Source organism: Vulpes vulpes, chromosome 12 (genome assembly GCF_048418805.1).
Source record: "Vulpes vulpes isolate BD-2025 chromosome 12, VulVul3, whole genome shotgun sequence".
Taxonomy (NCBI): domain Eukaryota; kingdom Metazoa; phylum Chordata; class Mammalia; order Carnivora; family Canidae; genus Vulpes; species Vulpes vulpes.
The window spans coordinates 13978407-13990484 of NC_132791.1; the positions used below are offsets into that span (position 1 = coordinate 13978407).

The 12078-nt window shown below is 36.9% G+C and overlaps 1 protein-coding gene across 1 annotated transcript; it reads left to right on the top strand.

Annotated features, from left to right (window-relative positions):
- The first annotated feature begins 9323 nt into the window (after positions 1–9323).
- LOC112911679 (olfactory receptor 13C4) lies at positions 9324–10938 on the top strand. Its single transcript, XM_025988318.2, has 2 exons — positions 9324–9349; positions 9925–10938. Exon 2 carries the CDS (start codon positions 9982–9984, stop codon positions 10936–10938), a length of 957 nt encoding a protein of 318 aa, XP_025844103.2. The 5' UTR covers positions 9324–9349; positions 9925–9981.
- The last annotated feature ends 1140 nt before the right edge of the window (positions 10939–12078 follow it).

Genomic DNA, 12078 nt, shown 5'->3' on the forward strand with positions numbered 1-12078 from the left:
TAGGTTCTTCAATGTGGTTTTTATGGTATATAACATGAAGACTTAATATATGTCAAAAATCTTGAAATGATTACCACAGTCTTGTTAATTTACATACCCATCACCTCACAAAGTTCCCCTGTTATGTGTGTGGGGAAAACACTTAGAATCTACTTTCAGCAAATTTCAAGTATACAAGAGTGTTATTACCTGTAATTGCCATCCTGCATTAGATCTATAACTAAAAGATCTATAACTGAAAGTTTGTACCCTTTGACCAATATCTTTCCATTTCTTCCTCTATCCAAACCCCTGGCAACCACCATTCTAATCCCTGGTCCTATCAGTTTTTTTACTTTTATTTCACTTGTAGGTGAAATCATATAGTATTTGTCTTTCTGTGTCTGACCTATTTCACTTACCATAATATCCTCCAGTTTCATCCATATTGTCACAAATGGCAATATTTCCTTCTTTTTTATGGCTGCACAATATTCCATTATGTGTGTGTGTTTGTGTGTGTGTATAGATCACATTTTTTTCATCCATCAACAGATGCTTAGGTTTCCATATCTTTCCCATTGTGAATAATGCTGCAATGAACAGGGGAGTATCTCTTTGAGATACTTATTTAATTTCTTTTGGATGTATACCCAGAAGTGAGTTTGCTGAATCATAAGTTATTTGTAGTTTTCTGAGGAACATGCATATTGTTTTCCATAATGGCTGTATCAATTTACATTCCTACCTAAGTGTTCAAGACTTCCTTTTACTCCATACCCTCACCAGCATTTGTTATCATTTGTTTTTTGATCATAGCCATCCTAACAGATATGAGGAACTATCTCATTGTGGTTTTGATTTTCATTTCCCTGATGATTGGTGATGTTGAGCACCTTTCCTACACCTGTTGGGCATTTTAATGTTTTCCTTGGGATGGCTATTTAGTTCCTTTGCTTGATTGCTTGCTTATTTATTTTATTTTATTTATTTATATTTTTATTTATTTATTTATTTATTATTAATTAATTTATTTATTTATTTATTTATTTATTTATTTATTTCTACAGAGTTGTATGAATTTGAATATTAGACCCTTATCAGATATATGGTTTGCAAATATTTTCTCTTTCCATAGGTTGCCTTTTCACTTTGTTGATGGATTCTTTTGCTATGCAGAAGTTTTTTAGTTGGATAAAGACCCACTTATTTATTTGCTTTTATTTTGCTTTTGTTTCTTGTGCTTTTGGTGTCATGTACAAAAAAAAAAAATCATTGCAAAGGTCAATGTCAAGTAGGTCTTCCCCTAAGTTTTAGAAGTTTTATGGTTTCAGGTATTATAGATACATCTTTAATCCATTTTAAATTGATTTTTATATATGGTGCATATGGATCTATTTCATTTTTTGCAGGTAGTTATTCAGTTTCCCCAACACCATTTATTAAAGAGTCTATCCTTTCCTCATTGAATATTCTTATTACCTCTGTCAAAGATTAGTTGACTGTATATACTTGGGTTTATTTCTGAGTTACTTATTCTGTTTCATTGTCTTCATGTCTGTTTTTATGCTAGTACAATACAGTTTTGATTATTAAAGCTTTATAATATTGTTTGAAATCAGGGAGTATGTTACCTCTAGGTTTATTTTTTCCCTGAGGATTGCTCTGGCTATTTGGGATCCTTTGGGGTTCCTATGAATTTTGGGTTGTTTTTCCTATTGCTGTGAAAAAATCTGAATTTTTATAGACACTGCATTGAATCTATAGATTGCTTTGGGTTGTATGGATATTTTAACAATATTATTTCCTCTCATCCATAAATACAGGATATCTTTTCACTTATTTGTATCTTTTTCATTTTTTTCATTGTCTTCTTGTTTCCAGTGTACAAATCTTTCATTTTCTTAAATGAAAACTGGAACTTTCCTCAATAGTTGATTAGTTCTAGCAGGTTTTTTGGATAGTGTTTTTAAGATTTTCAGATATAAGATCATGTTGTCTGCAAACAGGAATAATTTAACTTCTTCTTTTCCAATGAATGCTTTTATTTCTTTTTCTTGCCTAATTGCTCTGTATAGGACTTCCGATTCTATGTTGAATACAGAAGTAATAGAGAGCACTCTTGTCTTCTTCCTGGTCTTAGAGGAAAAACTTTCACTTTCTACTATTAAGTATAATGTTAGCTGTGGGCTTGTCACATATAACCTTTATGATGTTGACATACATTTTTTATACCTAATTTGTTGAGAGTTTTTATCATGAATTGAATTTTGTCAAATGCTTCTACATGTATTGAGTCCATCATATGGTTTTAAATCTTTTTTTTAAATAATAAATTTTTTATTGGTGTTCAATTTGCCAACATACAGAATAACATCCAGTGCTCATCCTGTCAAGTGCCCCCTCAGTACCCATCATCCAGTCACCCCCACCCCCCGCCCTCCTCCCCTTTCACCACCCCTAGTTCATTTCCCAGAGTTAGGAGTCTTTATGTTCTGTGTCCCTTTCTGATATTTCCTACCCATTTCTTCTCCCTTTAAATCTTTATTCTGTTAAAGGGGTGTTTCACATCTATTGATTTGTGTATTTTGACCCATCTTTGTATCTTAGTAATAAATCCCACTTGATCATTGTCTATGAGCCTATTAATGTGCTTTTGAATTGGTTTGCTTAAATTGTGTTGAGATTTTTTGCATCTATAATCATTAGGAATATTTGTCTACAGTTTTATTTTCTTGTAGTATCCTTATCTGGTTTTGGTATCAGGGTAGTACTATCCTCTTAAAATGAGTTGGAAGTATTTCTTCTTCAATTTTTGAAAAAAGTTTGATATGGGCTGGCATTGATTTTTTTTTTTAAGTGGTTGGTAGAATTGACTATTGAAGCTCTCTGGTCTGGGACTCTGTTGGGAAGTTTTTGATTATTGCTTTGATCTCCTTATTCATTATTGGTCTGTTCATATTAATTTAATACAGCCAAATACAGAAATTTTACCCTTTACTCCCCACCCCCTTATGTAGTTCATGTCAGATTTTACTTCTGTCTATATTGTTTATATTAAAACATTTTTTTTAATAAAAGGATTTGTGTACAGTTTTTAAAAAGATTTTATTTATTTGTTTGAGAGAGAGAGACAGAGAGATAGTAAGAGAGAGAACAAGCAGGGGGTAAAGGGAGAAGCAGGCTCCTTGTTGAGCAGAGAGATTGATGTGAAGCTTCATCCTAGGATCCTGGGATCACGACCTGAGCCAAAGGCAGAAGCTTAGCCAACTGAGCCCCCAGGTCCCCACTATCAACACATTTCTGTGGTGTTAGTTATTCTTACTACTTTTGTCTTTTAATTTATGTGCTAGTATTAAAAGAGATTTACATGCCATCCTTATAGTATACAATAGTCTATTTGTATTCATATTTATCTTTAGCAGTGAAGTTTATATTTCATATATTTTCATGTCCCAGGGTGGGTGGGCCTGTCTCCAAGACCTTGGTCAATATCAATTTCTGGGGTTGGGACAAGGGTCTCTTTCAGGGCTTGCAGGTGGTGGCCTATTATCAGGTACAGATATGTGCATAGCTCTCCCCAGGTCTGTGGGGGTGGTGATGGTGCAGGGGCTCCCAACAGGTCCCTGGGCTTATCTCTGAGAGGGCAGGACCACTCATACTATGATGTGAGGAGCTGGAGCCTTTCAAGATCTGCAGTTGGCTGAGGTCAACTGCCTACCTTGAGAGACCAGACACATGTGTCTCTTGGTAGGTCTCTTGGTGGGCAGGACTGCTCTCTGATGTAGCTCTGAAGGATTGGAGCCAGTAGTGGGGCTGCTATAAGATCTACAGTCAGACTGAGGTCAGCAGGTCTACCTCCGGAAGCTCAGACAAGTGTGTCTCTAGGTGGATCCCTGGGCAGGCAGGGTGTTCCCAGCCTGAAACTGTGAGAGACTGGAACAGAATTATAGGACCTGTTCAAGATCTGTAGTCAGACAGAAGTTGGAGGGCCTGCCTTGGGTGTGTCACCTGTCTGGTGTCTAGACAATCAGCACTATTGGCTGGGAGTGGCAGGAGCTTGGTCATGGACCACTTCAGGGTCCGCTGCTGGGATTGAGGTCAGTGAGCTTGTTCCCTGGGACATGGGGTGGCATGATTCCTGTCAGGTCCCTTGGCAGATGGTGTTGCTGGCAGGATCAAGGCCAAATGGGGCTGTGGCCAAGTAACAAGGTGACAGGGCTATTTCCCAGTCAGTAGCTGAGACCACAGTCTGTGATTGGTCACTGAGTTTCCTACTTGGGCATGGGCTTGCCTTCTCAAAATGGCTCTCCAGAATTTAGATATTTTACAGTGAAATATAACACCTATTGGAAAATTATAGAATCTAAGTGTTAACATCTATAATATAGCTCAATAGATTTTCTGAAATACTTTGATTCAATAATGTGCTATCTACTTATCTGAACTCATGCTCCAAACTATCCATTCTGGGCTTTTGAAAAATTTTTTCGGCCTTAAACATATGAATTCACCTTTGTCCTATAAATTTAATAATTTTATTGCTTATCTGTATTTTTTCATTCCCCCCAAATAATGACAATACATTTAATTCACTGCAAATATCTGTTTTATGTCACTTACAATATCTAGATCATTTTTATTTATTTATTCATGAGAGACACAGAGAGAGAGAGAGAGAGAGAGAGAGACAGAAATAGGCAGAGACACAGGCAGAGGGAGAAGCAGGCTCCATGCAAGGAGCCCGATGAGGGACTCAATCCTGAGACTCCAGGATCACACTCTGGGCCGAAGGCAGGCACCAAACCCCTGAGCCACCCAGGGATCCCCGTAGATCATTTTTCAATTCTACCAATTCATTTTGGTAATTATCACTTGAATCAAGATCTTACTTTGAATTAACTTTGCTCTTTTAAACTGAAAAGCTCTCATATTTCAGAAAGTCTCTTCGGTGAACATCTGCCCCTGTTTCAAAAGTTACATGAGTAGGAGAATGTCATTTCAGTTTTGAGCTCTGGTTCAATCACAATTTATTCCCAGCACCGCTCTTAATTGGGTCTGTGGGACGCTGTCCCTAATGCACCAGAAGTTTCTCTATTCCACAGATCTCTCATTCCAACTTTAAATTGTTTTGGGAATTGGGGAACAGTGACAGCAACTGTGGCATAACAAATACTTAGTCTTCCACATCTGTGGAATCTGGCATTGTTTGTTGAACCTGACCTTAATTCAATTTTAGTATATGTGCTGCTGAAGCGAGCACTCCTGACCTTAATTCAGGATGCAGACATGAACACTAGGAAAAGGTAACTGGGTCTTCTAGGAGGTGGAAATAATTTATCAGTGTCCAGGTGAGTCTTGACTACCATGACACCATACCCTTTCAATCTATCATTAAAACTATTATTAAATATAGATTTAAAATGTGAATGGCATGAGACCATATGGGTACTAATTTATTATTACCAAATAGCTATGATTTATTATTATTGTTATTGTTTGTATAATGCCTTTTAATCCATAAAGCAGTTTCCATATGCCTCAAGATACCTGTGAGAGAAAAGTAAGGCAGTGATCACTATTTCACAAATGTGAAAACTGAGACTGTGTATTAAAAGAAAAGAACCTCAAACTAGAGATTTTTATTCTAAATTCCAAGCACTTTTTCACTTGGGATAGTCCCATGCTGTATCCATTCAAGTGAGTAGTATGTGATCCTGCTGTACTTTCATTACATAAATTGGTAAATTTCTATATAAGATGACCTCTTAGTATTGATTAAAAGATACATGTTTTTTGAAACTTAGAGCCTGCTGCAAGTGAGCAATTTGGGTATATGAAAGTTTCTTTGAATATGAGTCCACAAATACTACACAGGAGACATTTCTTAAGAGTCTAGAAAGTAAACCTTTACCTGTTCAGTCAAATGTGCAACCCCTTTGTTAGACCTTACAGGAATAGTGATGAGCAAGACAGACAAGCTCCTTCCTTATGTCTCTTGCTATCTTATTAGATTTCTGGGAGAAGAATAAAGGTAGCAAGACAAGTCTGGCTCAAGGTGGATTTGAATTGGTGAGGGAATTTACGTCCAGGAGGAGAAGGCTTAAAGTATGTCACAGAAGTGGTTTAAGATATATTGTCACTACATTTTTTTTTTTTTAAGAGAAGCCAATAGGCTGTCCCAGGCCTGGACCCCAAATGGGCTGGATCTGGAACATTTTACATTTCCTGGTAAGCGAATGTATTAATATCTTCTTCCTTTTGTGTTCATTTCTAGGCCAATGAGACAGCTTTTGTCCCTTATCTAAAGTACTCCTGGGACACCTGGGTGGCTCAGCAGTTGAGCATCTGCCTTCGGCTCAGGGTGTGATCCCAGAGTCCAGGATGGAGTCCCACATCAGGCTCCTTGCAGGAAGCCTGCTTCTCCCTCTATGTCTCTGCCTTTCTCTCTCTCTCTGTCTCTCATGAATAAGTAAATAAAATCTTAAAAAAAATACTCCTTGGCTAATTTCCAATCCCCACTTTGGGAGAACTTTGATATATCCTAAGAAGTAGCATACCATGAGTGTAGAATAATTTCAGAGAAATAGACCATCTGGGCATATGATTCAATCCCATAGTCCTGAACCTTCCTTCATGATAAGAATTACTAAATCCTCAAGACTGAGCAATTTTCCTTGTATATTATTAACTGCATACAGTCAAGTTTTGCTTCTATGACTTCAATATATTCACAGATACTCGCCATTTTCTTGCTGCCCACTTTCTGTTGTTGGCATATGTTTTCTATACAGATTTTTAAAAGAGATTTATTTATTTATTTTTAGGGAGAGAGAGAGAGTGCATGAGCAAGGGGAGGGGCAGAAGGAGAGGGTGAGAATACTCAAGCAGGCTCCCTCCTGAGTGTGGAGCCTGGCACAGGCTGGATCCCAGGACCCTGAAATCATGACCTGAGCTGAAATCAATAGTTGGCCGCTCAACCAACTATTGAACTATTGACGGAGCCGCCAAGTGCCCCTGGGTAAAAATTTTAAATTTTTTAAACTTAAAAAACTTAAAAATTTTTAAGTTTAAATAAATTATAGGTGTTTTTTTCTTTTAGGTACTTCTGACCATTTTCTCATCTCTAATTTGGAGATCTATTATTCTCTCATTTGCACCTCTCATTCAAGTTGAAAGCTTCTATTTTGTATTCTTTAACTGATTTATTTTTTTCTGAAGTGAGACTACCTCTGATATAGATACCTCAATACTCTGTTGAGTTTGGCTTCTGACTGACATTATACACTGTAGAGCAATCTTCTCACCTATTATCACACGGCAGTGTTAGAGTAGGGTAGTGAGCTTATGGTGACATTCTCAAAACTGTTAGTTTATGTGAGGCCTTAGCTTGAGATTCTGGTTACTCTGAAAACTGGTGATGATTATGAAAAGATAATTGTGTGTGTGTACCGGTCTGTAATTAATGATAACCTAAATAATCTAAACATTTTATTTTATTTATTTTTTAAGATTTTTAATTTATTTATTCATGAGAGGGAAAGAGAGAGAGAGAGAGAGAGAGAGAATGAGAGAGAGAGAGGCAGAGACATAGGCAGAGGGAGAAGCAGGCTTCTTGCAAGAAGCCTGATATGGGACTTGATCCTGGACCCCAGGATCATGCCCTGAGCCGAAGGCAGACGTTCAACCCCTGAGCCACCCAGATGTCCCTAATCTAAACATTTTAATTCCAATATCACATATCTGCTCAAACATCTGATAAAGTCAAACTGTATGATGTTAAGTTTGGAGGGTAGCTAAAATCTAAGCACTCACCTTGTGCTTGGTGCTTCAAATGATGGGCCCCACAAAAATAAGTATCAATTTATCTGCCTTATTTTCGGACCTTTCTGTATGCTTGCTTCATTTACCCTTTCAAATGTGCTTCTCATCATTCCTCCACAGAAACCCCCTTGTCTGAAAAAGAGGTACTGCCAATATGCTTACTACTAAACATTGCTCAACCTGTAAAGTTAAACAAAAACAAAAACAAAAACAAAAACAAAAACAAAACAAAAAAATACATTGCTCAACCTGTTCTCCCTTCTCGGATACCCCTTCCCTCTAGTCTCCCAAACCTGCCTCGACTCTTCTATGTTTACAGATCCAACCTGTTTGAAATTCTTCTAGAACTCTCCTTTGACTTTATTTCTTACTAGCCTCCTCCTTCTGTGAACACTCTGGTCCCACAGTGTAATTATAATCTGTATCTAATTGTTCTCTATGTAGTTCTACTGTTTCCCTGAGTTGTGAATCTTTTGATTACAGATGTTAGTTATATTTTTCCTATCCTTACTCAGCTTGGAGCAGAAATGAGTTCAGGTTAGGCTCTCAGAAATATCCTACACATAGCAGTCCAGCAAAAATTTATATTTCTCTTATGAAATTTGTCTTTTGGTAGTATTATTTTCTGAATTGTACTGAACAGTGAGATACGGCTCTGGAATTTGTTCACTGGAAAATACAAAGGAAGTATCCTAGTCATTTTCTAGGTTGTTAAGCTAATCCATATAATACAACCAAAAAAAAAAATCTATTTGGATCAGAAACATCTGGATAGCCTGCCAACTCACTATAGATAAACTAAAGCTTTGCTACTCAAAATATGGCCCCATGCCAGCTGCTTTGACCTACACTTGAAGCTTATTAGAAATGCAGAATCACAGAAGCACCTGGCTGGCTCAGTAGGTAGAGCGTGCGACTCTGGATCTCAGTGTTGTAGATTTGAGCCCTGCATTAGATGTAGAGATTACTTAAAAATAAAATCTTAAAAAAAAAAAAGAAAAAATGCAGAATCACAAGCTTTGCCTCAGAACAACTAAAAGAGTACCTGCATTTTAATAAGATTCCCCAATTTATATGCAATTTATATGTAATTTATATGCATATGAAAAGTTTGGAAGACTGAAATAGCTGGTTCTGTATTATTCCACCACGGCCAAAATTTCTGACACTAGTCAGGTGGAAACAAGGTATACTGCCTTGTGATGTTGTAGTCCGAGCAGCTGCAGTTTGTTGGCAAAGATCTGAGTTTCAAGCTCTACTTTTTACTTATAGTCTGGATAACTTTGGCCACATTCCGTCATTCACATTTGAAAAAATAAATAGGGATAATCAGAAGATTAATTTGTTCTTTAAAAATAAAGTACAAACTGCTAGATGTGTATACACAAGTATATTTAAGCATTATTACTGTTTTCTCAGGTTCACTTAAGTAAATAAAGTATGAAGAATAACTCTGAAGCCAGAGAATAAAACAAATGAAGAGAGATTATTGTTCTTCAAAGATGCTCCATCAGATTCATGCACAGCTGGTCTGTACACTGGTCTTAATAGGAAAAACAAAACAAAATAGTAAGAGTGGGCTGTGACTGTGAGTTCAACTAACTTTGCCTTTGAGCAGATGTTAAATTGCTGTGTACATGATTCAATTTACTATGATCAAAAGTCTGCCCCCCAGAAACACACAATTTGACTGAAAAGAATGTGAGGCTGACAAATATACATAAAAATGAAATTTTCTTTACATTTTTGAATGTTTCTGTTAAACACTGAATCAGAATTCCAGTCTGTGCTGAGATGTCTTTTGCCTCTTCCTTATCACTCTCTCATTGGACATGAATGAAATGAAGAAATCCAGTTTGTTGTCTGAAATATTCTAGGGCTTTTAGAAAACTCAGCTTAGAGTGTCTTAAGCAGGAGGGAATGTTGCTTCTGAACTTGCTTTTGATCCTACGTAGATATTCACATATTAGACACAGTGCATAGAAACTTTCAATATCCTAATGTTGTATTCTAGGAATAAATATGGTTGAGAGTAACAACAGATGACAGAAGTAGATGACAGAGCTTTGATGAAAATATTCTATTTCACTCAGGAAGAACGCTTATGCAAAGCATTTGATGCTTGGCAGTGAAAATATTTTATATTAGATTTTCCTTTGAAATCCTGAAAGCTGGGATATGGATAGTATAAACAAGACATTTGTGAAAGAATTCATTCTTTTGGGACTCTCCGGTTACCCAACACTTGAGATCATGTTTTTTTCTCTGATTCTAGTAATGTATCTAGTGATTCTAATTGGCAATGGTCTTCTGATTATAGCAAGCATCTTCGATTCCCATCTTCACACCCCCATGTACTTCTTCCTGGGTAACCTCTCTTTCCTGGACATCTGCTATACATCCTCCTCTGTTCCCTCAACATTGGTGAGCTTAATTTCAAAGAAAAGGAACATTTCCTTCTCTGGGTGTGCAGTGCAGATGTTCTTTGGGTTTGCAATGGGGTCAACAGAGTGTTTCCTCCTTGGCATGATGGCTTTTGATCGCTACGTAGCTATCTGTAACCCTCTGAGATACCCTGTCATCATGAACAAGATGGTGTATGTACTAATGGCTTCTGTGTCATGGCTCTCTGGTGGAATCAACTCAATTGTACAAACATCTCTTGCCATGCGACTGCCTTTCTGTGGGAACAATATTATCAATCATTTCTTATGTGAGATACTAGCTGTCTTAAAGCTAGCCTGCGCTGATATATCCCTCAATATTGTTACCCTAGCAGTGTCAAATATGGCATTCCTGGTTCTCCCATTGCTGGTCATTTTTTTCTCCTATATGTTTATCCTCTACACCATCTTGAGAATGAACTCAGCTACAGGGAGACGCAAAGCCTTTTCCACCTGCTCAGCACATCTGACTGTGGTGATCATATTTTATGGTACCATCTTCTTCATGTATGCCAAGCCCAAGTCTCAAGACCACCTAGGGAATGACAATTTGCAAGCTACGGAAGGGCTTATTTCCATGTTTTATGGGGTAGTGACCCCTATGCTAAATCCTATAATCTATAGCTTGAGAAATAAGGATGTAAAAGCGGCTGTGAAATATGTGCTGAATTGGAAAGCTGTTAAGCAGTAAGACCAAAGGGAAATGTGAGTCTTCAGTATATAAAGAATAGATATGGCATCATTGGGCAACCATTGAGAACCTTCTTTGGGGAAAGTAAAATTTATAAAGAGAGATTTTTATTCTTTGCCTTCACTGGCCCAGTTTAGCTATAATTACTAAACAATAGTCTGCCATAAACTCAGATTGTAATAGGTTCTGATTCATATCTCAGAAAGTTAATGAATTCCATTAGAATCTCATCCAGGGTGATATCTGAAGTGAATGTTTCTGGCATCTTGTGTGGCAACAAAGTGGAAAACATCATACATAAGCTTTAGGAATAGAGAAGCAGAAGTATAAATTCTGCTGTATCAAAAACTACTTAATATTGGAAAAGTTATTTATTCTTTCAAAATTGCAGTTTCCTTATTTGCAAAAAGGTAGTAATTAAACACTTATTATAAAAATTCAGTAAGTTGCACAAAGCACCTGGCAAGTACGAAGTTCTTTTTTTTTTTTTTTTAAAGATTTAAGTACTAAGTTCATAGTAGTTCTCTTTGTAGATGATGTTAAACTTGACTTTTCCTATTGATTGAGAAAGTAGGAATTAAAGATTCCAAATTGAAGATAAAAGACACTAGCTAGCATCTCTTTTTTTTTAAACTACTAATTATTAGGGTCAGTCATTCCTCCCTTAAGTCTTCTTAATAATATCAATCACCACTCCTCCTTGCACCTTCTTCCCCACATACCTGTATAAAGAAAACATCAAGAAAGGGAAAGATAGAATCAGGGGACTTTTATATCACAAGGAAAGCTCATTGAATCATGAGAGGCATTTCACTATTGTCCCTATGAAAGACTAGGAAGACTGTTCCAATCCAAGCCAAGTAAAGGGGATACAAAAGAGCCTCTTGAGGTTTTGGGTGCCTGCAAAGGAGAGCTGATTTTTGGCTTAATGAATGAAGGATTACTGATCTTTTTTTTTTTTTTTTTCTCTAGGCCATAGACTCAACCGATAAACTAGTCTACAAAAGGCTTGGAGGATGATGAGTATCTTAGGGCTGAAAATAATCAGAATTTTTTAGTTTGCCTGAAGTGATTTTTGGGCACTGGAGGAAGGCTGAAATTAGTGTCTGGGAAGAGAAAACCATTTCATTTACATTTAAG